This window comes from Mus caroli, unplaced genomic scaffold, assembly GCF_978045245.1.
Source record: "Mus caroli unplaced genomic scaffold, Mus_caroli_1 scaffold_8, whole genome shotgun sequence".
NCBI classification, from domain to species: domain Eukaryota; kingdom Metazoa; phylum Chordata; class Mammalia; order Rodentia; family Muridae; genus Mus; species Mus caroli.
This window is the reverse complement of record NW_028227263.1, coordinates 67,379,147-67,405,904: the sequence shown is the minus strand read 5'-3', so window position 1 is coordinate 67,405,904 and position 26,758 is coordinate 67,379,147. Positions and strand designations below refer to the sequence as shown.

The 26,758-nt window shown below is 47.7% G+C and overlaps 2 protein-coding genes across 3 annotated transcripts in view; one reads left to right on the top strand and one right to left on the bottom strand.

Annotated features, from left to right (window-relative positions):
• Positions 1-4,824: 4,824 nt before the first annotated feature.
• On the bottom strand, positions 4,825-18,783 carry Rlbp1 (retinaldehyde binding protein 1). Of its 2 annotated transcripts, XM_021168585.2 has the most exons (11): positions 18,710-18,783; positions 18,028-18,124; positions 16,999-17,206; positions 14,744-14,864; positions 14,046-14,074; positions 13,722-13,850; positions 11,772-11,976; positions 10,041-10,219; positions 7,095-7,253; positions 5,826-5,936; positions 4,825-5,678 (listed from the first exon to the last, which is right to left on the bottom strand). In XM_021168585.2, the coding sequence occupies exons 5-11, from the start codon at positions 14,055-14,057 to the stop codon at positions 5,520-5,522; spliced, it is 954 nt and encodes a 317-aa protein (XP_021024244.1). In that variant the 5' UTR covers positions 14,058-14,074; positions 14,744-14,864; positions 16,999-17,206; positions 18,028-18,124; positions 18,710-18,783; the 3' UTR covers positions 4,825-5,519. The 2 variants fall into 2 exon arrangements, with proteins under 2 accessions (XP_021024244.1, XP_085697749.1); XM_085841623.1 differs by lacking the exons at positions 16,999-17,206; positions 18,028-18,124; positions 18,710-18,783 and adding an exon at positions 16,781-16,856.
• Positions 18,784-22,435: 3,652 nt separating this feature from the next.
• Fanci (FA complementation group I) overlaps positions 22,436-26,758 on the top strand; it is a 60,991-nt gene continuing 56,668 nt past the window's right edge. The window contains exons 1-2 of the mRNA XM_021166132.3: positions 22,436-22,481; positions 26,010-26,112. Coding sequence (XP_021021791.1) covers positions 26,029-26,112 — 84 coding nt within the window. The 5' untranslated portion in view covers positions 22,436-22,481; positions 26,010-26,028. The remainder of the gene's footprint in view (positions 22,482-26,009; positions 26,113-26,758) is intronic.

Below are 26,758 nucleotides of genomic sequence, written 5' to 3'. Positions count from 1 at the left end.
GCTCCTTGTGGGTGGTACCATCCCTGGGCTGGCAGTCTTTGGTTCTATAAGAAAGCAAGCTGATGGAGGAGCTAGAGAAGGTACCCAAGGATAGCCTGGTGGTGGTGGCTCATGCCTTTAATCCCAGCACTTGGGAGAGCACTTAGTTGGGCAGAGGTTACGAGCTGCTGTATTGGAAGCTTTGATGGAGCCTTGAATGTGTAGTCCCCTGGAAGTCTTGCTGAAAATGCAGTTCTAATTTGATAAATCTGGGTAGAGTCTCAGATTCTGCCATCCCAACAAGCTCCTAAATAGGGCAATGCTTACTTCCTGGGAGCACCCCCTTGAATGGGGAGGTTCTGCAAGTTTCAGGGGAGCCTGCAAGCTTCCAGGTCTAACACCAATTTTCTTCAGCATTGGAGCTGTGCTCCCCCACCCTGACAACAAGAGCAGAGATGGTCCAGTGCATCACTCTGGTGTGTCTTCATCTCTTCTCTTAGCTGGCTTCATGTAAGACCAAAAAAGTACATGCCTTCGCCACCCAGGCAGCAGTAGCCTACTCCAGAGTCACCCAGTGAACTCTCTGCTCACAGCAGTGGCCAACTCAGTTCAGATTCTCTCTGAAGCAAGGAGTATCTTTCCACCCATGCCTGACTGATTGGCCTCCAGAGTCTGCTGGTCCACATTCTCTGAAGGTTCACATAAGGAGAGCAGAAACACAAAGCTGCAGTCTGACAACTCATATCCTGCCCCACTTTGTGGCCGAATTCTTGCCTCAGGCCAGATGTTTCCAGAAGGATATCGTTATATGGACCAAATGGTTGTCATAAAACTCAGGGCTCTTTGTTCCTGTTCCTGTGGTTTTCAAGATATTGTATTGTCCTTCCTCCATCTCATTAGCGCAGGAAGGTGAGACGCTTGTTGAATCACAGATAAAGGAGGGCTAAGATCTTATGGGGCTGAACAAGTCAGATTTTAACATTCACGGTCTCCCCACACTTCCTAAGGGAGCAGCACTACCTTCCCAGACAGGGCTAAGGGGCAGCCACATTGCATGTCACCTCCACCTTCTGTGTCCAAGTCCTCCGACTGTGCCTAAGCAAGACCAGCAGGGGGCAGTGTGAACACATGGAGCAGGCTCAATGGGTCCCAAGTCCATGGCTTCTCCCTCACAAAGCCACTGGGTCCTCTTGTTATGATGGCCCCTGAGCTAAGGCCTTGCCTTGCAGACTGTAGATATACTTCGGCATCCTCTTGGAGCTTGAGTAGGAGCCAAGGCTGCCTGTCCTGAAAGCTTCCTGGCCAGAATCTGCTTGCAGTGCTTTTCCTATCCCTGTCTATGAAGTGCAGTTAGCACTCATCAGGAAGCCTGGGCTACACTGTGGTGGGTTGCTGGAACTTAGAGATCCAGGAGAGAGGGGAGTCAGCCAAAACTATCAACCACGATTCTCTCAGGTTTGTAATATAATGCTAGAAAAGCAATTAGAAGTGTACGTGTGGTGTGGTGTGGTGTGTGTGTGTGTGTGTGTGTTATTAACTAGCCTTGGCTGGCCTTGAACTTATTATGTAAACCATACATGTAAACTTACAAAGATTTACCTGCCTTTACTGCAGAATTAAAGGGAAATGCCACCACACCTTAGAAGAATAACTGGAAACCAAACCAAACAAAACAAAATACTCATTTCTCAGCGCAAGGGAGATGGCTCGGTAGGTAAAGTAGCCCCATGCCCAGAAGACAGTGCCACACACTGAGGGTGCCACGTGCCCAGCAAGCAAAGTCTTCAACAGGAATCCTCACATGTGCTCAAAACCACTACATACTTGTGGCTGCCAGTTTTTGGATGGAAAACATTTTGTATTTGTCAAGACAGGCAGATCTGGGAAATGTAAGCTGTGCTGGCTAGTTTAGTGTCAACTTGATATGAAACTGGAGTCCTTTTAAAAGAGAGCGCTTAACTGAGAAAATGCTCCCACCAGATTGGCCTGCAGACAAGTCTGATATGGCCCATTTTCTTGATGGATGAAGAGAGAGAGTCTAGCTCACTGTGGGTGGTGCTATCCCTGGCTGGTGGTCCTGGATGCTGTAAGAAATGAGGATGGCTGGACCTAGTAATGCATGCCTTTAATCTCAGCACTCTGGAGGCAAGTGGATCTCTATGAGTTCAAGGTCAACTTGGTCTACAAATTGAGTTCCAGGATAGCCAGAGCTACACAGAGAAACCCTGTCTGGAGCAACCAGAGAGAGGCAGTGGGGTGGGGGGAGGTGGCATATTCTTGTAATCCCAGAGCTGAGGGACAGAGACAGGAGGATTCCTGGGACTTGCTGGCCAGTCAGTCTAGCTGAAACAGTAAGTTCAGATTCAGTGTGATACCCTGACTCAAAGAAGGTGATAAGCAATAGAAGAAGACACCCAACATTGACCTCTGGCCTCTATATATGCATGCATGGGTAAATACACATATAAATAAATAAATAAATAAATAAATAAATAAGGAAAAAAAATAAAAATAGCCAGGCATGATGGCACATGCCTCTAATTCCAGCATTCAAAAGGTAGAGGCAGGCAGATCTCTGAGTTTGAAGCCAGCCTGGTCTACAAAATGAGTTTTAGAACAGACAAGGCTACACAGAAAGACATCACTGTCTCAAAAACAAAACAAAGCAACAACAACAACAAAAGGAAAAAAATCAAGTTTTTTTTGTTTTGTTTTGTTTTTTGGTTTTTCGAGACAGGGTTTCTCTGTGTAGCCCTGGCTGTCCTGGAACTCACTCTGTAGACCAGGCTGGCTTCGAACTCAGAAATCTGCCTGCCTCTGCCTCCCGAGTGCTGGGATTAAAGGCGTGCACCACCACGCCCGGCTAAAAATCAAGTTTTTACTCAGTCAAATACTTGTTCTCTGCTAGTCCCTCACTGTCATCCCCTGGCCTGGTTTCCCTGGACATAACTGCAATGTTCTCATCCTTGAGATACCTTTAGCTCCAGGAGATCTGAAGACATCCCTCAGTGTTAGGATTCCATACCAAAGTTCCATAGAAGGTTTAGCTGGAAAAGAGAGCTTCCGCTTTTAAAACATGGCTAAAAGACATTTGGGGGAAGTCCTCACTGGCCAGCCCTGTACCCTCTGGCCACAGAAACAGTAATTTATTATGATTCTTCCCCCAGCTCAGACGTTCTGTGGAAAGACAATGGAGGACTGTTGACTGTGAGAGCTATAAAGAAGGAAACTTCCTGGGTAAAGAAAATTCACTGCAAACCTTGGGATAGAAAGATTTAAGAGCCTGGCAGTGGTAGCACATGCCTTTAGTCCCAGCACTCAGGAGGCAGAGGCAGGCCAGCCTGGTCTACAGAGTGAGTTCCATGACAGCCAAGGCTACACAGAAACACCCTGTCTTAAAAAAAAGAACAAAAATCAAAAAAAAAAAAAAAAGAAAGAAAGAAAGAAGGGGAGGGGAGGGGAGGGGAGGGGAGGGGAGGGGAGGGGAGGGGAGGGGAGGGGAGGGGAGGGGAAAGAGAAGAGAAGAGAAGAGAAGAGAAGAGAAGAGAAGAGAAGAGAAGAGAAGAGAAGAGAAGAGAAGGAAAAGCAGGAAATTGGTCCAGGTTTGATGAGATGGATTACCTAAGTAAAGATGTTTGCCACAGAATGTGACAATCTGGGTTCAATCCCCAGCACACACATGGTAGAAGGAGAGAACTGAGTCCTGCAAGCTCCTCTAACTTCTACAGACACACCATCACACCACACACACACACACACACACACACACAAATATAAGAAAAATTAGTGAATTCATGCAGTGGTACATCCTATAATCTCAATACTTAAGAAGCTGAGGCAAGATGATTATCATAGGTAAAAGGCCAACCTGGACTACAGGCACTTAAAATAAAACCATGTCAAAGAGATCACATGCACAGCCAGCATGCTCTGACAGGAAACCTCCCTTACAGAAACTGAGCACTCAAAAATCACTGTGCACTTGTTGAAGCCAGCTCCATAGGAGAAAAAAGAATTTGTATTTGTCAAAACGTGCAGATCTGGGGAACATAAGCTGTGTCAACTTGTTTTATGTCAGCTTGACACAAACTAGAGTCCTTTTGGAAGAGGAACCTCAATTGGAAAACTATCCCACCAGATTGGCCTACAGGGCCACCTGCTTGATTGATGGTAGGTGCAGGAAGGGCCAGCTCTCTGTGGGTGGGAACCACACTTGGCCAGTGGGCCCGGATGCTATAAGAAAGGCTGACCAAGGGGCTGGAGAGATGGCTCAGTGGGTAAGAGCACCCGATTGCTCTTCCGAAGGTCCAGAGTTCAAATCCCAGCAACCACATGGTGGCTCACAACCATCCGTAACGAGATCTGGCGCCCTCTTCTGGAGTGTCTGAAGACAGCTACAATGTACTTACATATAATAAATAAATAAATCTTTAAAAAAAAAAAAAAAGAAAGGCTGACCAAGTCCTGAGGAGCAAGGCATGACTTACTCCTTCATGCCTCTCACCCCTGCCTTGGGTTCCTGTCCTCACTTCCCTGGATGACGAGCTACAAACTGTAAGATGAAATAAACCTTCTCCTCCCCAAGTTGTTTTTGCTCAATGTTTTCTCACAGGATACAAACTCTAAATAAGACCTAAGTTCAAACCGGGCATGGTGACGCACACCTTTAATCCCAGCACTCGGGAGGCAGAGGCAGGTGGATTTCTGAGTTCGAGGCCAGCCTGGTCTACAAAATGAGTGCCAGGACAGCCAGGGCTACACAGAGAAACCCTGTCTCAAAAAAACAAAAAACAAAACAAAACAAAAAAAAAAAAGACCTAAGTTCATCATGAAAGAGTGTGACACAAGACAAAGAACGATTTTATTTGTCTAATAAGAACTGAGAGTGTTCAGGCAAGATGTCAAAGGTACATTTAAGTAAAACCATACAACAAAGCCTATAGCATCTAGTGAATGGGGGCCCCAGCACCAAGGATCACATCTAAGATGGATGGAGAGGAAGGGACATGACCTCCACCCTGGACAGAGTCCAGAGCTCTTAGCTACTAGAGTATTCATCAGCAGGTCAGCCCCAAATGCAACTGTGCTAAAGTTGCTGGCCCCTCCCTGGAATCCTGGGTGGGAAACCCCTTATCTGCCTACTGTGATCATCAGAGCTTCAAGCCCCTCTCTTTCTTCTTTTTACTGAATTGCAAGTATGCCTTTAACTCCGCCTTCCATGCCCTAAGTATCAAGGCGATTACAAAGGAAATCACGGAGAAGCCTAATTAGTCTTTGAAATCCAACTTCTCTCAGAGTCACTGCCCTGTAACTGCAGAGGCAGGTGGGAATTTAACTGCCCCACATATCTCCTGATGAAAGGCATTCCCCTGCCTCACTGCCTTCTAGGTCGGTTTGGGATGAGGTGCCACTAGAGTGTTCCTAAACCTAGGGAAATCTGGGAAACCAGTCACTTCAGGCATTCCTGTCCCCAGACTTGGGTTCAGGAAAGCTGACGAAGGACTGGGATGCTAATACGGATCCCATGGCAGGGCATCTCCTCATAAGGCTGTGTTCTCAACTTCAGCCCGGGGACCAAAGAGCTGCTCAGCAACAACTTTGCCGTCATACTTGGGCAGTGTACCCCCGAAGTCAGCAGGCAAGATGTTCTCATCAATCTCCTGGAAGAAGCCATCCAGGTCATCTCCGTGAACAAAGACCTGCAGAGAAGGGAGCAGAGCAACTGAGCAGAAGGATGGGGGAGGGGAGACCAAGGCACAGCCTCCCATCTTTGTGGTGCTGTCCAGCATTATTCACCCAAATTGGGATCAGTCTTTGGAAAGGTTGGGAGGCAGTCACACACTCACCCTCTGTAGCAGCTTGTTCTTCAAGAAGGGCTTGACCACATTATAGGTGGTGGTGAAGTACCATGGCTGGTGGATGAAGTGGATAGCTTTGAACCTGGCTGGGAATGAATCCTGCAGTGACAGAGAGATTCCCCCCAGTCCCATCACCCCAATGGTCTCAAAGGCTCCTACTCACTAACTCATACACACACACATGCACATACACATGCGTACACACACACGTTCTCACAGTCTCTCCCCATGGAGTGAGGGCTGACTTGTCTAGCGCCACATGTAGCCCATCCTAGGGCCAGCCACCAGAGAACCTTGGCTTCATTTTTGGCTCCAAGGTACAGGGAAGATACTGTGCAAGTAATACAACCTAAAGCTGTCCCATGATGAAAAACAAAAACAAAAATGAAATCCTAGAATTAGTTTTTTTTTAAAGAGAAGGAAATGTTACTCTTTCTTTGGTTATTTGGTGATTGTATGTATATGGTGGTGTATTTACGTGTGTGTGTGTGTGTGTGTGTGTGTGTGTGTGTGTGTGTGATGATAGTGTTTGGTTTTTTGAGACAGGGTCTCATGTGTATTCAAAGCTGGCCTTATGATATGATTGATTTATGACTTTGAACTTCTAATCCTCCTGCCTCTTCCTTCTGAGTGCTAGGATTATAGGCATGTGTCATACTGGCCAGTGCTGGAGAGGAAACTCCAGGAGCTCTGTGTATGCTAGCGAAGCACTCTACCAACTGAGCAGTGTCCTCAGCCTGGGGACTGGGTTGTTTTCAAACCACTTGTCCACCGGGTGGACTTCAAACCATTGTAAACTATTAGGACATCATGGTCAGGCTTCCCCATTTCCCAATCCACGTACAAATAGAAGGTAGCTCAAAGAACAGACGGGGGAGGGGGGAATACCAGCATATAAAGGAATCAGAGGGGGCTGAGAGATTTCGTCCTCGGGATAAGCACTCAAGCAAAAGGAGGCAGCAGGATATACATGGGCAAACAGCCTGAGGTTGCAGACTGATTCTGCCACTTTATCTGTGTGTGAACTTGCAAAGTCACTTAGTCTGTGTTCCTAGTTTCCGGGTTTGTAAGACGGAGCAGAAGATATGGGCTAGACACTGAAACCAGGCTCTATCACCAGGCAAGAGTTTGTGGCTGAGATACGTTGTGTTTGATGCTGCTCTGGATGACGCTAGATTGTCAGAGGCCCCTTCCTACATCATGAAACTGGGAAACTAGGCCAAGCCTCCCTGCCTGTGAGAAGTTCCGAGGCCTCACCTGGAGCATGTCCACCATCTTCTTGAGATCTGAGGGGCGGAGCCCTGCTGCCTGCTGCATGGTGAAGCCCTTGAAGTTCTCAACAATACAGAAGCCGTTGATTTGGGTCTCCTCATTCTCCAGCAGTTTCTCCAAAATGAAACAATATGCCTGTAAGATCTAGAAGCCCAGAGGTCAGGCATGCGGCTTGGTCATAAGGCTCTAGAGTGGACCCGCAGCATCAGAGAGCTGGAAGCTCAGCAAACGGGGTTTAAGATCCAACCCAGGGAGGTGATTCCATCTCAGGGTCCTGGGTGGAGAGCCTGCTAGCACATGCCTCACTGCAGAGGTGTCCATGTAGGACTTCCTCCTCACTGAATACATGCCAATCAAATAACCCTGAATGTCACGTTCATGAGTTTATCCCAGTGCTCTTACATCCAGCATCTGGTGAGAAAGGAAGGAAATAAGGGAAGTTTTAAGCTGTGGACTACTGGGAACACTGAAAGTGATGTCAAAGATTAACAACATGGGGAACTCATTCTCCGTGATGTTTAATGCCACAGAAGGATCCCTTGTTGGTTTTGGTTGTTTGTTGGTGCAGGAGATCAACAGTAGAGTCTTAGCATGCTAGGCAAGCATTTACCACTGAGTTCTATCTCCAGCCCTTGGTTTCTTTCTCTTTCTTTTCCTTTCCTTTCCTTTCCTTTCCTTTCCTTTCCTTTCCTTTCCTTTCCTTTCCTTTCCTTTCCTTTCCTTTCCTTTCCTTTCCTTCCTTTTCTTTTTCCGAGACAGGGTTTCTCTGTGTAGCCCTGGCTGTCCTGGAACTCACTCCATAGACCAAGCTGGCTTTGAACTCAGATATCTGCCTGCCTCTGCCTCTCAAGTGCTGGGATTAAAGGCGTGTGCCACCACTGCTCAGCTGCTTCTTCTTCTTCTTCTTCTTCTTCTTCTTCTTCTTCTTCTTCTTCTTCTTCTTCTTCTTCTTCTTCTTCTTCTTCTTTTTAAGGGTCTTATTTTGTAGCTTAGACTGGCCTTGAAAACTGTTCAGCTGGCTAGCCTTGAACAAGAGCTCCTCCTAACACCAACTTGGCTGGAATTGTAGATCTGACCACCATTAATTACCCTGGCTGCTGTGATCCACCTTTCCTAGGTCCTTCCTCCCTCCCTCCCTCCCTCCCTCCTTTCTTCCCTCCGTTCCTTCCTTCTTCCCTTCTCTTTTCTGTACTAGGGATTGAACTCAGGGTACTGCAAACTACCAAATGATATCACCAGCCCTCTTTTTTACTTTGCATTTTTAGGCAGCGTCTTACCAAGTTACTCTTGCTTCAGTCTCCCTAGTGGATGGGTTTACAGGCCTGTGCCACCAAGAATGACTGATCCCACTGCTATAAGAAAAGTGTGGCCGGGCGTGGTGGCGCACGCCTTTAATCCCAGCACTCGGGAGGCAGAGGCAGGCGGGTTTCTCAGTTCGAGGCCAGCCTGGTCTACAAAGTGAGTTCCAGGACAGCCAGGGCTATACAGAGAAACCCTGTCTCGAAAAAAAAAAAAAAGAAAAGAAAAATGTGGCTTTTTTTTTTTTTTCAAGAAAGGGTTTCTCTGTAGCTAGGATTAAAGATGTGTGCTCCCACCGCTGGCTTATTTTTATTTTTGCTACCATTTATTTATGAGGAAGATGTTGGCTTCTCTGGAATCAGAGTGACAGGAGACTGTGAGTCTGTGTGAGCTGCCTGAGAGTCTGTGGGAGCTGCCTGACAGGAGTTCTGGGAACAGGGCAGCAAGAGCTCTTCACTGCTGAGTCGGCTCTCTGATCCTCCTTCCCAAAATAATGTCTTTTTTTAAAAAGACATTAAAATTCTAATGCTAGTATCTTGTTTGCTGAGAAGGCCTAATAACATCCCTAATTAGATCAGGAATAGGGTAGGGGTGTTTGCTGTTTCCATCACCATTTAGAGCGAAGGTCTGGCTGGTGCAGTCTGGTTCCTTCTTAAAGTCTGAGCTCTGAAGACTAGAGAAGGTGAAGAAAACAGCCTCATTTCTTTAGGAGTAACTGTATCCTTAGAAACACAGGTGAAGGCCAGGGATGCAGCTCCCTTGTTAGAGCTCTCGTCTAGCATGACTGTAATCCTGGGCTTGATTCCCCAGCACTACATAAAGTAGCGTATAGTAGCCCACACCTGAAACCACTGCACAGCAAGAGGACCAGAAATTTGAAGGCCATCCTAAACTTCAGAGTGAATTTAAGACCAGCCTGAGATACCTGAGACCCTGTTTCAAAACAAAAGAAATAAGAAAGGAGGAAAGAGCCGGGCGTGGTGGCACACATCTTTAATCCCAGCACTCGGGAGGCAGACGCAGGCAGATCTCTGAGTTCGAGGCCAGCCTGGTGTATAGAGTGAGTTCCAGGACAGCCAGGGCTACACAGAGAATTCCTGTCTCGAAAAAACAAAAACAAAAACAAAAACAAAAAAAACAAAACAAAAAAACAAAGAAAGAAAGGAGGAAAAAAGGGAAAAAGGAAGGAAGGAAAGAAAGAAAGGAGGGAAAGGGAGGGAGGGAGGGAGGGAGGGAGGAAGAAAGAGCCCTGAATTATTCTCCTTAATCAGACTTCCTGAGTGCTTAAACATAGGAGCATACAGATGGTTAAGTAGGACAGAACCTGTACTTTGCAGAATCTACCAGCCCATCATCCTCTGATTCCCCATTCTCTCTGTTGCTCTCAGCTTTCAGTATTTGGCAAGGTTTCCTTCAGCTCACAGCCCACGGCTCTGTCTCCACTGGGCATTGCTGGGGTATCCAGGCCAGTGGGCCCTTCTGGCAAAGCTACTGGACTTTCCAGGGGCCCTGGAGCATCCTAGGAATTCCCTCCAGGCTGGAAAGATGCTGACTACCTGCCTTCCTCCCTCCATGGACCTTGCCTCCCGGGGGTTCCAACAATAAAGAGTTAGGAGAGAGAGCCCGGCTGACCTCATCAAAGGTCACTTCTTCACAGTGCCAGTTTTCGATGTTGAAGAGCATAACCACTCGACCATACTTGTCCCGACTGGAAAGGACACCAGGGTATCCGGCCTCGATAGTGCAGCGGAGAGCCTCCATGGAGAGGCTATCAAAGAGTTCAGGGTACTGGAGGCGGAAGTTCACATAGCCTGGAAAAGGGAAAGTGAAGGAGCCCTGTCAGGAGCCATTTCAGCCTCACTCACCCCCCTTCTCAGGGGTACAGGACAATAATCAAGGGTCTGGTTGCTGCCTGTGTGTAACAGAACAGCCTGTTTTTTCTTTCCACAAAATAAGATTGGCCTGTGTGCCCTAACTCTTGTGGCAATTACACAGGGTTCACAACGGGAACACCGGGAGCCACGCAGACATGAGGTAGAGTCTGGACTCAGAAGGCCTTCCTAAATTCTAGTAGTGCCTAAATGGTCCAAAAATGTCATTCTTCCCAAGCCTGAGCAGGTTCCTGCCTTCCTATGGTCATCTGTATCCCTAGCGGGGGCCCAGAGAAGGGGAGTAGTTTAGCAAGCGGTTGCCAAGGAGATGCCAATAGCATCTCTGCTGCTCTAGAACACCCGGTCTTACCTCACCTCACCCCTGCCTTGTCATTCCCTCTGCCCCATAACTCCATGTCTAATGTCCTCGGGGCTTTATCTTCAGACGGTCCTCTGCAGTAGGAGCCTTTCTAGACACTTCACACACAGCTTCAACCCTCTTCCCTTTACACCAGCAGCTCATTTTTTCTCCTTATCACCTGTCACTCAAACTCCACCTATGCATCCTACTTATCAGGTTTATTGTTTCCACCAATTGAATGTAAGGTCTACAGGGGATGCTTGAGCTCCTTGCCCTGAAGCAGCGGTGGGTCCAGGGCGGCACTGAGTTGACACTTGGGGAAAGAAGGGGAACTTGAACGGGAAAGCTGTGGCTGCGGCCCACCTGCTTCAACCCTACTGACACCAAAGACTTGACTTCTTCAGGAAATGTTTTTCTTCACTCAGCATGGCTATGGCAGCTCTGTCCCAGCTCCCCAGTCTCTAGGCAAGCACCATCTTTGGTTCCACTTGGGGTTTAGTGTCAGGAAAGTTCAGGAGGAGGCCCTCATGCTTCTGCACCTGTGATATTCTAGAGCCCAAGGCGGTTCTGACAGAAGGGGAGGAGAGTCTACAAGGGAAATACCTTCCTTTGTCACCTAAATGTGGGTCTTGATTTTACTCACCGAGTCCCAAGACTGACAGAGAAGAGATTTTTCTTGGAATCTGGTCTTGAGCAATCTTGCCCATCCATCCATCCATCATCCATCCACAAACTAACATAGCCCAAGTGATTTTTTTTTTTTTTTTTTTTTTTTTTTTTTTTTTTTTGGTTTTTCGAGACAGGGTTTCTCTGTGTAGCCCTGGCTGTCCTGGAACTCACTTTGTAGACCAGGCTGGCCTCGAACTGAGAAATCCGCCTGCCTCTGCCTCCCGAGTGCTGGGATTAAAGGCATGTGCCACCACGCCCACGCCCGGCAGCCCAAGTGATCACTCACACACACACACACACACACACACACACACACACACACACACTTACGAAGGATTTGGAGATAGTGACTACCTCGTGGCATAAAGGAAGTTTCTTAGTGTGAAGTAGACACCCTCCTTACCCCACTCACCCCACTCACCCCACCCATGCCAGGGCCAGCCCTTTCAGTGCAGGCCTTACCTTTGAGCAGCTCATAAGCACGACCCACATCAAACTTGCGGGCACGGATGAAGCGCAGGAGGAAGGCGCTGTCTCTTGCCTGCACCCTCTCAGCCACTGCCAGGGCCAATTCCTCGCCAGAAGCCGCCTGTGCCTGTATCAGCTCCTGTAGCTCCCTCACCGCTTCCTCCCGGGTCTCCTCCTTTTCATTCAGCTCATCCTTGGCCTAGAACACGGTGGGTGGGGTGGGGCAGAAGTTACCAGTAGGCGCTGATGGGGAACAGGGCATGTGTGGAAAGGCTCAGCTCTAAGCTAGCCTGCTGGGAGTGCCCAGTGCTGCAGTTGGGGGTCGTACTTTCTGCAGCTCTACCGTGGCATGCAAGTGTCTGAGAGAGTCAAAGTGCTCAGCTTGGATTTGTTTGCAAGATATTGACAACAATAAAGAGTTTCTAACAAGTGCCCATGTGTACTGTGCTTTTACCAAACAGCCTGTTAGGTCCTCTAAATATATTGTGTTTTCTTTTAATTTATTGGATTTCTTCATTATACGTGTGAGTGTTTTGCCTGCATGTATGCATGGACATCATATGCATGCTTGGTGCCTGTGAAGGCACCAAAAGGACATCAAGTCTGCTGTAACTGGAGTTATGAATAGTTATGAACCACAGTGAGGGAGCTTGAGATCTAACCTGGGTCCTCTGGAAGAGCAACAAGTGCTGCTAACCACTGAGCAATCTCTCCGTTCCCACATTATGATTTTTTTATTAGATGTTTTCTTTATTTACATTTTAAATGTTATATTTATCCCCTTTCCTAGTTTCTCCTCCAAAAACCCCCTATCTCCTTCCCCCTCCCCCTGCTCCCCAACCTACCCACTCCTGCTTCCTGGTCCTGGCATTCCCCTATACTGGGGCTTAGAACTGTCACAAGACCAAAGGCCTCTCCTCTCACTGATGACCGCCTAGGCCATCCTCTACTACATATGCAGCTAGAGCCACAAGTCCCACCATGTGTTTTCTTTGGTTGGTGGTTTAGTACCAAGGAGCTCTGGGGGTACTGGTTAGTTCATATTGATGTTCGCTTACATTATGTTTTTAATCTTTTCCACAACTCATTGTGGGGATTTGGTTGGTTTGGTTTTTTTGTTTGGTTGGTTAATTAGTTGGTTTTGTGATTCTAGTTGCATTTTACATGTATTTGTTTAGTGTGTCTGTGAGTGTGTGTATGTGTATTTAGGGGAGCACACCCAGCAGAGAGCAGCCTGCCTCAGCCCCAGAGTTTCACAGCCCTTCTTTCGACCGGGTCAGTAGATCTGTGAGAATGGCTGGGTCAACTCTCCCTTTGAACACCATGACGGGCAGGGGAGAATTCAGATGTGGACGACCTGAGAGCACCTGGTGATGGATATAGCGGTCTGTGCAGAGATGAGAGCCTGAAGTTGAACTCACCCACTTCCCATTTGTGCCCCAGCAACCCTAAGACAGCTGCCAGCTCCGGCAGAGTGCACCCTGATCACTCTGAGCTAGTCTAACAGCCATCGTTCACAGGCACAGAAAGAGGCCAGGCCCAGAGAAGGAAAGCTTTTTGCCCAAGGTCACAGAGCTGGTTTATGGCTGGTCCTAGAACTTGAGCCTGGTGCTTTTCTATTGGGGACAATGTACCCTTGTTTACTCGGGCCACTTCCGAAGCAGTGCTCTTTATATCTGAGTCTAGGATGGCCCCTGGGCCATAAGCTCGAGGCTGGAGTCTAAGCCTAAGGTGGTCTGAGTACTGACAAACCCATCTTTTGCAATAACTTTGGCTTCAGGATCGTTTCTTGAACATACTAGTCTTGCAGTTCCAGGATAACCTAGAGAGTGGGGATGGACCTTTTCTAAAAGACAGAAAACTTCATCCCGTCTATCCCACCCTTGCTAGTTGCTTCCCAGGTTATCCCAGCCACACTCCCTCTCTCTCACTCTGTCACCTCACCTTCTGCAAAGTGTGGCGGGGCAGCTGGCTGCATGGGCCAAAGACAGGACCATGATCCTTGGTTGTGAGCTGCTCCAGCTGTGCTCGGAGCTCCTGCTCCTCTTCAGGGACCATGCGGAATGTGCCCACCTGGGCGGAAAGGAGTCAAGTAGAAGGTGGGACAGCTCAGTCCCTGGCAGCCAGAACAACTGGCAAATGGGTTTGCACAGTGCCTTTGGCCAAGATCTGTGCTCAGCCTCCTCCCTTTGGCAGGTCCGGGCCCCAGAGAGATTGTTGAGGTGTGGGGAGGAAGGGAAGAAGGGATGAAGAGCCCAAGATACTCACCCCGTCTGACATACTGCCTCTTGAAGACACTGAAGGGGGGAAAGAAAGAACCTGTTTTGCTCTGCCCTGGCCTCTCCAGGTGGCCTGTGCCCAGCAGCCAAGGAAGTCAGGACTGCAGTGACATTAGAGAAACTATTTTGTGTTCAAGTCCCTCCCAACATCTATCTGATTGGTCAGAAATATAGACGGGTGCTGGCCCCTGTGATTCTAACCAGAGGACTAAAATTAGAGCCCTCCTTCCCTACCTAGCTCTGAAGGACATGTTTCCTGGGCTATACTTTGGGAACACTGCATTTGGAGGGGGCATACTACCAATACACTAACTAGTCTTCAGCTGTGGCTAACCAGAAACAAACCAGAATTGGGCCCCATTCTCTGCTGCAAGGTCAGCTCACTGCAGTGTAAGGCAATCTCTCTTCCTCTCTGGAGCCTTGCTTCCCCAGTACAAACGGGCACCCCAGAAACCTCTCCGCCTAGTGGATGGCTCCATATCCAGGGCATTCATTCTTAGGAGCCACGGTGAGCAGTTATATAATCAGACCTGGGTCTTTGTTCAGAGGTTTACGATATTCTAAGGACTTCTAAATTTGCTATCTCAGACATGGGCATGGCAGCTCCACTCCTGTTTTATCTAAGGGGAAAACAGGGCCAGGAGAGTAAGTGACTGGTCCAAGGTCACAGAGCCCAAGGATACTTACCTAAGTTGTGACTTCTGTAGACACCAAGAAGCAGCTTGGGGCAGCAGGATATGGGACCTGGATTCCAATCCTGTCTCTCACACTTGCAAGTTGTGTGATTTCACCCGAGTCTTGACCGTCCCTTGTTGGGATGGAAGGATTAGTACGTAATTAGATAATGTACATCAGCATAGATTTCTGGGCCAGAACAGATATCCATCATGACCCACATTTCCAGATTTTCTCCTCTAAGACCTAAATGTCCCCAGTGACTGTGAACATCTTTACATTCTGTTTCTGCCTGTGGCCAGATTCCAATGGTCAGCTCGGTCACCTACTCATAGTTGGTATTCAAGCTAGGGCTTGAACCTGTATCTACCTGACACTGAGTCTCTTTGCCTCAAGCCAAGTCATCTCTGTACAAAGTCCCTGGGGGAGTTGGTGACAGAAACCTTGTAGGTTGAAGAGATCTGGATTTGAATCTGACTTTTACCACCTGTGTGACCATAGGCAAGGTATTTAATCCTTCTGAGATTGAGAGCCAACGGAGGATAATAGTATCTACCAAAAGTGACTGCTGTGAGGACCACAGGGTTCTGTGACATAACCGAGAGAGGACTCCTGCTCGACAACAGTCTTTTCTCCCTTTCCTAGCACTGAGATTAACCCAATTTGTACACTGAAACTTGAGGATCTCAGAGAATATCTGAGGGCCTATCCCTTCCCTACCACAGCCTCCAAAGGACCAGGGAATTCTTGGGGCTGGGATCTACCCACAAGAATCAAGTACAAGCCATCTCTTCGGATAGCAGACAGACATCCAAATATGTGGGTGTAAAGACCAAGAATTGACTGTTGTGGCACACATCTATATTCCCAGAACTTGCAAGATAGAGGCAAAAGCAGTGCCTGGCAAATACAGAAGTGGATGTTCACAGTCATCTATTGGATGGAACACAGGGCCCCCAATGAAGGAGCTAGAGAAAGTACCCAAGGAGCTGAAGGGGTCTGCAGCCCTATAGGAGGAACAACAATATGAACTAACCAGTACCCTCCAGAGCTCATGTCTCATATGACCTTGCCTATGGTCATATGTAGCAGAGGATGGCCTAGTTGGCTATCAATGGGAGGTGAGGCCCTTAGTCTTGTGAAGATTATATGCCCCGGTACAGGGCAATGCCAGGGCCAGGAAATGGGAATGGGTGGGTTGGGGAGCAGGGCAGGGGGAGGGTATAGGGGACTTTTGGAGAGGAAACTAGGAAAGGGGATAGCATTTGAAATGTAAACAAAGAAAATATCTAATAATTTTTAAAAAAGAAAGAAGCCGGGCGTGGTGGTGCACGCCTTTAATCCCAGCCCTCGGGAGGCAGACGCAGGCGGATTTCTGAGTTCGAGGCCAGCCTGGTCTACAAAGTGAGTTCCAGGACAGCCAGGGCTATACAGAAAAACCCTGTCTCGACCCCCCCCCCCGCCCCCCCAAAAAAAGAAAGAAAGAAAGAAAGAAAGAAAGAAAGAAAGAAAGAAAGAAAGAAAGAACAGATAGAGGCAAAAGAATCCTTAGTTAAGGTTATCCTTGGCTACATCGTTAATTCAATACCAGCCTGTGCTACATGAGACTCTATCTCAAAAAAACGAAAAGCAAAAGCTGGGTATAGTGGTACACATCTTTAATCCCAGTGTCCAGGGGAATCTCTGATTTTGAAGCCAGTCTGTTCTTCATAGTGAGTTCCAGGATAGCTAGGGCTACGTAGAGAAACCCTGCCTCAAGCAAACAAAGCAAAGCAAGACTATGAAGAACTCGAGAGGTATTAGTACATTATCCCTAGCCAAATGTGCAGATCAGCAGCCCAAGTCCCAGATCTTAGAAGTGCAAGATTAAAGTCAGCACGGAGAAGCACTTATCTCTTATTTTAAAAATGTTCTTACCCATTAGCTGTAGGCATATATGTAATAAAAACATGCTACCCCTATCTCCACATTGATGTTCTCCGTCATTTAGAATTAGCAAATAAAGTACAATTGATTACCAATACTAGGGCATAAAGAGTATATGATCACCTGCCGTTCTAATTGAGTTAGGTACTCCACATTCGTATGTGTTGCATCTGCCCGTGGATCGGTCTGTCTCACCCTGCAGAAATGGCGTTCGCCTTTACAGGCCGGTCCAAGCAATCTGAGATATGGTATTCACCACCCATCCCTGATCATCACCCCCTCCCATGCACACACTCTTTCTTATACTCACTGGCCCAGCCAGGCCTTGTTTACTGACTTACCTGACAGCTCTTTCTTGGGGCTACTGGGTGCCTGAATTGTTCTGGAGCTCGGGAGGCTGCTTCCTTTGGGGGTGTGGTCAGGTCAGCAAGCTGGGATTAGTGTGTCACAAGGAACTTCTCAGGCCCACCGTTTCCCATTCAGTCCGGCTCACAGGAGGCCCAGAATGAAGCAAGCGAAGCACCCTGAGGGAGAGGGGAGAGGCCCGGCCTGCGGGGCCAGCATCAAAGCCCTGCTTTGTGAGCTCCTGCTTGGAGCTCTCTGTTCAGCCATGTGGAAGCCACTTCCCTGGGATCTGGGCCAGCCCCGTCTCATTTCCCTGACATCTCGATTCTCAAACTGGGAGGCAGGGGGGCCTGGGAGACTACTCCTTCCTCACAAAGGGCAGGACATATAGAGAAATGAAGAGAAATTATAAATGTGATCACGGCTGCAACCCAGGCCTATGGTCCATTGTCCCATGTGGCAGAGGGAAATGGAGTGGGCAAGGCTGAGCAGGGGAGGACTTGCTAGGTATCTTGACCCTCCAATCTCTGCCTTGCAAAGGCAAAGAAGCAGGGGCCTCAGCTGATCTCCCTTGTCCGATTTTCTGTCCTTGCTACCGCACTTTTTTCACTGTGTGGTTATGTCACCACGACATGACTCAGTCCCCTCTGAGAACTGGAATGACTAGAGAGCCAGCTGGGGCTGAGGGGAAAGTCCTGAGACAGATGCAAGCACCCACTTCAGTGGCTTAACTGCCCAATCCCTGGGAAGTATTCTGGGGAGTTGTGAGTTGTATGCAGTGGATGGAGAGCCAGTGCGCACCCAGGCTAAGGGAATGCATCCAACCATCAGTGCGGCCAGAAACCTCTAAGCAGCCTCTTAGCAGGGAGCACCCAGACTCTGCCTTGGTTTATCACCGGGGTATGAGGGATGCAAGTCCTTTAGATCTCTGTGGGGGGGGTTCCAATGTCAGGGAGATCCCTACTTCCACCACAGATAGTTGTCTGTAATTAAATTCATCTTCAGTCTGGACCCAAGCAGCCCACCTTTGGTCCTGGTTCTCTCTCCTCCATGTGCTCAGGGTAGGGTTGAGCTCATGTGCACAAGTCGTTCTCTGGAATCCAGCCACAGTTCGGGGTTTATCTATAAGATAAGGAGGTGACATCAAAGGATAATACCTTGATCTTAGACCTCCAACTACCGAGATTCCGAGAGAATGATTTTCTATTGGTTAATTCACCTAGGCTGTGGCATGCCCAAAGAACCTCCTTGGCTGTGATGCTGATGGGAGGTAAGAGTCCCAGCTGCTAAGAGGTTCTGCGCTTCATCACCAAGCATCCCTGTGTACCAAGAGGACCACCATGACATGGCCTAGTTGGAGTGAAGAGGTCAGCTCAGGAACTTTAGAAAATTCCACCAGACCCCTCCCCTCCTGGAAGAGAAAGGTCTTAAAGTACGCACCCCTCCCCTCCGGAAGGAAGGGGCTAATTACATCCCTCAGACCACAGGGAGAAGGGACCAACCACTGGCCACCTGCGGGCGGGTAGGGGAGGCTCAGAGACACTGTTGGCCACCTACCTCATTCCCTAAAGACAAATCAGTTTAAAAGTCACACTGTTCCGCCAATCACATCGTGCCTAATGGATGCTGAAAGTCACACTGTTCTGCCAATCACATCGTGCCTAATGGCTAATGGCTAATGGCTAATGGCTGCTGCCGTGAGCTCACCGGAGGGGCTGCGTGTGGTCGTTCTCTCTCTTCATGTGCAGGGCGACCCCAACATGTTGGAGCAATAAATTCCTCTTGCTTTCTGCATCGATTTCCGGCTCTGTGCTGTTCACTCAGGGAATCCCCTGTAAACTAAGGCTGGCCAGAGTCTTACAGGAGAGGGTTGCCTAGACCCAACCTGTGGGTCATGATCACTGAGGGTGGGGGGTGGGGTGGTTGATGGACCCTTTCACAAGAGTTGCATATCAGATATCCTGAATACCAGATATTTACATTATGATTCATAAAGGTGACAAAATTATAATTATGAAGGAGCAACAAAAATAATTTTATGGTTAAGGGGGCCCCCACAACATGAGGAGGTGTAATATTAAAGGGTCTCAGCATTAGGAAGGTGGAGAAGGGCTCGCCCAGAGCATCTCAGGACAGTGGCAGGCAGGAGGCCCTCTGGGGAAGCAGAGCTCCCTGTGGCACAGCTTTCTGCTCACAGCCCTTCCTCTGCCTCCTCCTGCCCTGCCCTCTCTTCCTCTCCCCAGAGTCCTGTTCACCTCTAGCTCCTCTGGCCAGAACAATGGGGGCACTGTCCTCAGTGGCCCACAAACCTCTGCTGCTGCACTGGCACACACCCTTCGGCTCCTTGGCCTCCCTGGCCCTAGCTGACTGAGGAGATGCGGGGAGGGGGTTTGCATTTGCACTGTCAGCATATTAGTGTAAAAAGCCTTTCAACTTTGTTTCCGTCATGAGCTGAAATGGATGGGCATATTCGTGTCTAAATTAATTAAATAAAAATAAATCCATAGCTTTCTTGGCTGCGATTTCCCAAGTAATGTTAATTTTGCTTGAAAAGCTGGCTATAGACAGACTATCATCAGAATCTCATTCCAATCTTATTTGCCAATATTAACTCCTAGATCACACACACACATGTACATATATATATTCACACATATGTCTCTACACACATATGTCTATACACACACACACACACACACACACATATATATATATATATATATATATATATATATATATATATATATCAGAATGGGTATGAAAGAGTTAAAGAGGCTGTACCATTCAGAAAGGTATTCAGTAAGTTTTAGAAACTCAAGGTCAGAGCTGTCCTGGTTCTGGGTCTGGTATCAGACCCAAGTTTAGGAAGCGAGTAGAGGCAGCTACATCTGGGTTTTTGTTTGTTGTTGTTTTTTTGAGACAGGGTTTCTCTATGTAGCCCTGACTGTCCTGGAACTCACTCTGTAGATCAGGATGGCCTTGAACTCAGAAATCCACCTGCCTCTGCCTCCCAAGTGCTGGGATTAAAGGTGTGTGCCACCACTGCCTGGCTGTTATTTTTTTAAATGTGTGTGTACACACATGTTTGTATTAGCAGCTGTGTATGCATGTGAAGTTCAGGTCAGAGGACAACTGTCAGTGCCATGTGTCTTGGGTTCTATCTACTTTCTTTCATTTCTTTTTTTTTTTTTAAGATTTATTTATTTATTATATTTTAGTACACTGTAGCTGTCTTCAGACACACCAGAACAGGGCATCAGATCTCATTACAGATGGTTGTGAGCCACCATGTGGTTGCCAGGATTTGAACTCAGGACCTCTGGAAGAGCAGTCAGTGCTCTTAACCTCTGAGCCATCTTTCCAGCCCCTCTTCTTTTTTCTTTTCTTTTCTTTTCTTTTCTTTTCTTTTCTTTTCTTTTCTTTTCTTTTCTTTCCTTTCCTTTTCTTTTCCTTTCCTGTCCTTTTCTTTCCTTTTTTTTTTTTTTCTTTCTTTTTTGAGACAAGGTCTCTCATTGGTCTGGAACTTGCCAAGTCAGCTATGCTAGCTGGCCAGTGAGCCCCCAAATCTGCCTATCTCTGTCTCTCTGGCACTGGGATTACAAATGAGCGCCCGGTAAGTACCTACCTAAGTGGCTCACATAGGGAGTCTAGCTGGTGAATGAATGGGGAAAGATTAGCTGCTTAGTTAAGGAGGTCTGCCCGTGAGTGGAAAAGCTGATGCTAATCCAAATCTATCCTTTATCTTACTAAAACTGTTAATGCTGGCCGGGCCGCGTGTTGGAGCATATTCGCAATCCCAGGCACTTGGGAAGGATTAGGAGTTCCAGGCCTGTTAACACCTTAGCATTATTTCTAGGCCCTGCCCAGCAGTTACCTAGCAACTGCCAGGTAGGCTGGGCTTGCTATAAAAGGGACTGTTTGGTCTCTCTTCACTTTCTGACTTGCTCCCTCTGACTCCTTTCTCCCTCTCCTGCCCCCTCCATGTTCCTGGCCAGTGTCTTCTCTTCTCTTTGTCTCTTTGTTCCAGCTCCATATCTTTCTCTCATTCTATCTCTCCCCTCTCTCTTTCTCTGTCTCTACTCCCTTCTCAACCCCCCTTCAATAGAACAAACTCTATGCTATACTAGACCTATGGCTGGTACCTTGCAGGGAAGGATGCCTTAGCATGGGCCCGCTGAGGTACCCTAATCCGCTGCACCGTACCTCGATCTTTAAAACATATTGTTGACTTTAAAAAGCACATCAAGGCCAATCACAATTATGTCACAAGTTAAAACCCAGCCTGGGCTAAGTGGGATCCTGTCTCAGAAAACATAAGCAAAAAGTTAATGTTAATAAAAAAATCAGGTAGCCAGGCGATGGTGGCGCATGCCTTTAATCCCATCATTGGAAGGCAGAGGCAGGCGGATTTCTGAGTTCGAGGCCAGCCTGATCTACAAATTGAGTTCCAGGACAGCTAGGGATATACAGAGAAACCCTGTCTCAAAACAAAACAAAAACTAAAAATTAATAAATAAAATAAAAAAATTAAAAACAGGTACTATATTATTCATGTAACGGGGTAGGCATTCATACAATTTAATAAGTGTTATGAGATGCACACATGGAATGCTTATTTAATCTGTATAGATTGTTAACAGATTTACAGCTGAATGGTGCAGTCCTAGAAGGAGTTTGGGACTAGAAGGAGTTTGGAAGGAAGGTTTTGTGGGAAGATGGGATGAAGTCATCTGTTTCTTTAGTGAAGTAAAGGATTCCTCGAAGGAATCACCCTCAGCTGCTGGGTTTTAACTACTTCTCATATTTCAATGTAGAGACCTAAAAGTAGAAGAGTGAGTCCTGAGAGGAATTCTTTGCTTCACTAAATAGCAATGCCTTTGTTTCTCCTCTACCATCCTAAGCACCTTCACATGCTTAGCTAGCCAGGAGCTTGCTGATTCTGGGCACTGTGCACAAGCTGCACCCTGAATCTAAAGTAGAATTTCTGCTTCATTGATCTTGACGGTGCACTCAGGTGGTTATTTACAAATGTATTGAACATTCGCAGCTTCTGGGACGGACACACACACACACACACACACACACACACACACACTCACTCACTCACTCACTCACTCGCGCAGGCGTGCTCGAGGTGCTTCGGAAGCAAAAGACCTGACCCTCCATCAATTGGTTCAATCTCTTCTGCACTGACTTCAACTACAGAGCTCTAAGAAAGCTTAACCCTGCCATACCATAACGCGCATGCTCACTCTGAAGTCCCCCCAAAGCGAGTGAGCCGGTTGCACCTCCCTCTCCCGCGAATTTGGGCCATCATCTCCGCAAAGATCCCCCCACTTTGTCATCTAAAATGGTACGCCCTACGGAGTTAGGAAGTCGGAAGTGCACCTCGGGGGCGGGACCTGTTGCTCTGGGCAACGGAAGTGCGGCTGCGTGGAGTTGAGCGGGAATTTTGGAAGGATCCCGAGCTGAGGTTGAGGTGACTGTTCAGGGTCTGTGCTTACAAGGGAGGGAGGAAGTGGGACGGTGAGGACTGGCAGGGTCCCCTTGCGACGTGGCGTCCCGCCGTGCCTGGTTCCTGCGCAGGGGTCGGGGACATCAGCTTTGGCGGGTTTTTTCCGAGGCTCTCTCCGCTCTGCCCTCCCTATTGGCCCTGCTTCTGGAGGGTCCCGCAGCCGGGTTTCGCGCGTGGAGCCCAGTGCCAGTGGGAAGACAGGCCATTGACTTCGCATAGGATAGGCAGGATACTCAAGACGTGCACTGTCGAGCAGGACGGGGCTCCAAAAGCTAACGACCCCACCGGATGTTTTATTTCATTTCTCCATTTACATAGCGTTTATTTTAATATACAAAGCAATCACCCAGCCACCACTGTAAGCGCTTAGTATATTTTCGGCACCGTATATAGAAGTTAAGGTGGTAAAAATCTACATTAGCTGCCTTATTTTATAGTTTCTGTTTCCTTTTAGTTTTGCTTTTGAGTCAGTGTCTAATATTGGCTACAGAGTGTGTAGCGGAGGATGACCTACCTGGTCTTGTTTCCACCTGAGTGCTGGGATTACAGGAGAGCATCAACATGCTAGGTTTATACAGGTCTAGGGTTATGACGTCATCCAGCCCAGGGCGGCAGGCCTGCTAGGCAGTTCTACCAGCAGAGTTACCCCTCTGGCCCACATCAGATATTTCTTATGTTCTTATTATAAGCTTGTTACTGTGCTCAAGATAACAACGATAAACCAACCTGGAAACTCATGGAACTGTAGACCAGTGGGGGACCTAGCCATTCATTTAAAATGTAATATTAAAACTTGCTGGGGAAGGGAGGGGGGCTGGTGAGATGTCCCAGCAGTTAAGAGCATTGACTGTTTTTCCAGAGGTCCTGAGTTCAATTCCCGCAACCACATGGTGGCTCACAACCATCTGTAGGAGGATCGGGTGCCCTCTTCAGGCAGGGGGATGTATATGCAGCAGAGCACTCATACATCGAATAAAATTGTGTAAAAAGTTAGTGACATTGTGGAAGGAATTTCGCTGGTGTTTGTAGAGGATGTAACACCGGAGCATCTGAGAGAGAGTGAGTTGAGCCGAGATCTGAAGATTTTGTAGAAATTGAGAGCAAGGATGGGTATCTTTGTTTCAGATGAGAAATCATTTATAAGGGTGTTGGGGATTTGAAGGACAGAAAACAATTTATTGTTCTTAGAAGAGTGATAAAATCAGAAACAGAATTAGCTCTGTGTACCTTTCCATGACCTAAATGCCCATTATTTACAACCAGTTCTTTCTCATCACAAAGTTTGAACTCCTGTTTCTCCAGCTTGGGTGGTGGGTTTGTGCATAAGAACATCCTTGGTAGAGAAGGTGTGAAACCCAGCATGAAGCACCCCAGCTTCAGAGTGGCTGTTAGAGCTGTGGAGAAGATCGCTGCGTTTGTAGACTTTGGGTCTGGTTAATTCCATTATCTGATTTTTTTTTTCCTAATTCTTTATTTAACATTAAAAAGAAAGAATAGAGTGATGAAGGAAGTTAAACGTGGGCTTAGACCATGCTGGACCTGTGTGTGTGTGTGTGTCTGCTCTCTGTGGCCAGAAGAGAGTGCCATGCAGTTGTGAGCCATCTGATGTGGTGCCAGGCATGGAATTCAGCAACTCTGGGAGAGCAGGAAAGGCTCAGTACTGAGCCATCTCTCCTGTCTGCTCGTGTGTGTGTGTGTGTGTGTGTGTGTATGTACGCGCACGCACGCGCATGCACGCGTGTGGTAGCCCTGGCTGTCCTGGAGCTCACTCTGTAGCCCAGGCTTGCCTTGAGCCCACAGAGATCCACCTGCCTCTGCCTCCCACTTACTGAGATTCAAGGAATGTGCCACTGCCACCTGGCTTCCTTCCTTTCTCTTCCCTCCTCCCCCTTTCTCCTCTTCTTCCTCCTCCTCCTCCTCCTCCTCCTCTTCCTCCTCCTTTTGGATTTTTGTCTAATAAGAAAGCCACGGAAAATTCCTTCTAAGATAAGGATGGGTTGGAAGGAGACTATATCGTTTGGTTTTTGTTTTCAGAATTGTCTTATTGCTGTGTAGAGGGGAACAAGTGAAGAAACTGTTTTTGTAGTGGTTCGGTGCTGGCTGACGGCGGCTTTGAACTCATGCAGTCCTAGTAGAGGTGGGAGGAGAGTCAGGGTGGGCTTTGAGAGAGGTTGGTAGGACTTGGCGGTGGATCTAGAGGGCGACAGTGGTTCCTGAGGATTTGCCCAGGTTTCTGGGTGGAGCCGCTGAGTGGATGCTAGTACTGTACATGGGGGTGGGAACGGGAGGGAGAGGAGAAAGGTGGTTCCCACCCCCACCCCTTCACGTCCATACTACGCCATCCTATGTCTGTTGTCCCTCCACGCATCTCTTCCTCTGCCCAGGTTCACCCCTCAGTTCCAGGCCACCTCTCAGTTTCTTCTTTGTCCACATTCCCTCTCCACTTTGATTTGCACGTTAATTTGATGTTCAGTTGCCTCGGAGGCTGATTTCAGTCTGGTCAGACTCCCCTGCTCACAACCTTTGTGATGGTTGTCGTTAAAATTTCTTTGCTGACCTCTCTCGAGGTCTTGTCTCTCCCCAACCCTTCCTCCTAGCTGCCTTACTGATCCACTTGGCCGCCATCGCAGCCGGTCTCCTGTTCCCCAGTCCAGTTGTCAGCTCAGACTTGCCTGCCTCTGTTTATGAAACCCTCCTTTCCCGTACTGTCGATCATCTGGTTGTCTGGACTACCTAAATTTAGTTTCTTAATTTCCAGGTCAGACCTTTCTCCTGAAAACATTTTGGTTTTGTTCTTCAGTTTGTTGAGACAGCCTTTTGTAGCCTAGGCTGGTCTCAAACTCTTTTTTTTTTTTTTTTGAGACAGGGTTTCTCTGTGTAGCCCTGGCTGTCCTAGAATTCACTCTGTAGAAATTTGCTGCCTCTGCCTCCTAGGTGCTGGGATTAAAGGCGTGCACCACCACGCCTGGCTTGGTCTTGAATTCCTAAGCTTGCCTGTTCTTTGCTTGGTGTGAGCTAAACCGCTTGTGATCTCCCCCACCCTGCACGAGTCTCCCCCACTTCCCTGCTCTCATTCCCTTATTTTTTTCTTTTTGATGGCATGGGAATCGAACCCAGGGCCTTGTGCATACTGAGCAAGCACTGTACCACTGAGTCACATCTTCAGCCCCACTTGTTCTTATGATGCCATCTAAGTGGCTCTCACTGTTTACGATGCTGTTGGTTTACTCGTTTGTTGAACGATATTCTATGGTACGTTTATATAGTCCTATATATTTTATTTATATATATTTAATATGAGCTAACTGCTCTTTTGTCTTTAAGCATTCTGTTGAATGGATGGTGAAGATGTATACGAAGGCTACGAAACCACTTACGTAATTATGGGAAATTCTTAGGGCCATGCCTGTGTTGTCTGTAACAAGTGTGACGTACTTAGAAGTTTCTAGAGGCTTCCAGCTGTGACCTTTTTATTTATTTATTTATTTACAGTTCTCTGATATGAGCAACCATGGATCTGAAAATTTTATCTCTAGCAACAGATAAAACTACAGATAAACTGCAGGAGTTTCTTCAAACCCTGAAAGATGATGATGTGAGTACAGTCCAAGGCTGTGTGTGTGTGGGGGGAGAGAGCGCAGCAGCCGCAGAGCCCCAGGGATGCTCTGGCGTGTCCTCTCACCAGTGTTAGGAGATGGGGGTTTCCTTGATAAACGTAGATGGCCACCAAGCTGTAAGCTGCAATCCTGCTACTGGGGAAACTGACAAGATTGCAAGTTTACGTCCTGCCCGAACTACATATAAAGTATGGAGAGGGTGAGGTGCAGTTCAGTGACAGAAGACTCTCGGTGTGCACAGGCCCCAGATGAAGTCCTTGATGCTATAAAACCCCAAACAAACAATCAGACAAAGAAGTAGTAGGGTGCTGAGATTAAACAGGACAACTGAAAGCCATTTATAATCAGCTTTAAATCAGAAATAACCTTAGATTGCCTTTATAGCGAGTATATACAAATCAGTATATTTTTGGCTTTTCATATTTTTTTATTCTGTGTGTGTTTTGCCTGCATGTGCATCGTGTGCATAGCTGGTGCCCATGGAAGCCAGGAAGCCATCAGATCCTCTAGACTTGACATGACAGATGGCTGTGAGCCACCATGTAGGTGCTGGGAATCCAACCTGAGTCCTCTGGAAGCACTGATGAGTCATCTCCAGCCCCTGAGGCCATGTCTATTGACTGG

Coding starts and splice junctions, on each gene's coding strand:
- Rlbp1 (XM_021168585.2), bottom strand. Junction 11,977..13,721: donor CCCGCCACACTTTGCAGAAG/GTGAGGTGACAG, acceptor ACCGTGTTCTAG/GCCAAGGATGAGCTGAATGA. Junction 7,254..10,040: donor AAGAAGTGACCTTTGATGAG/GTCAGCCGGGCT, acceptor CTGGGCTTCTAG/ATCTTACAGGCATATTGTTT.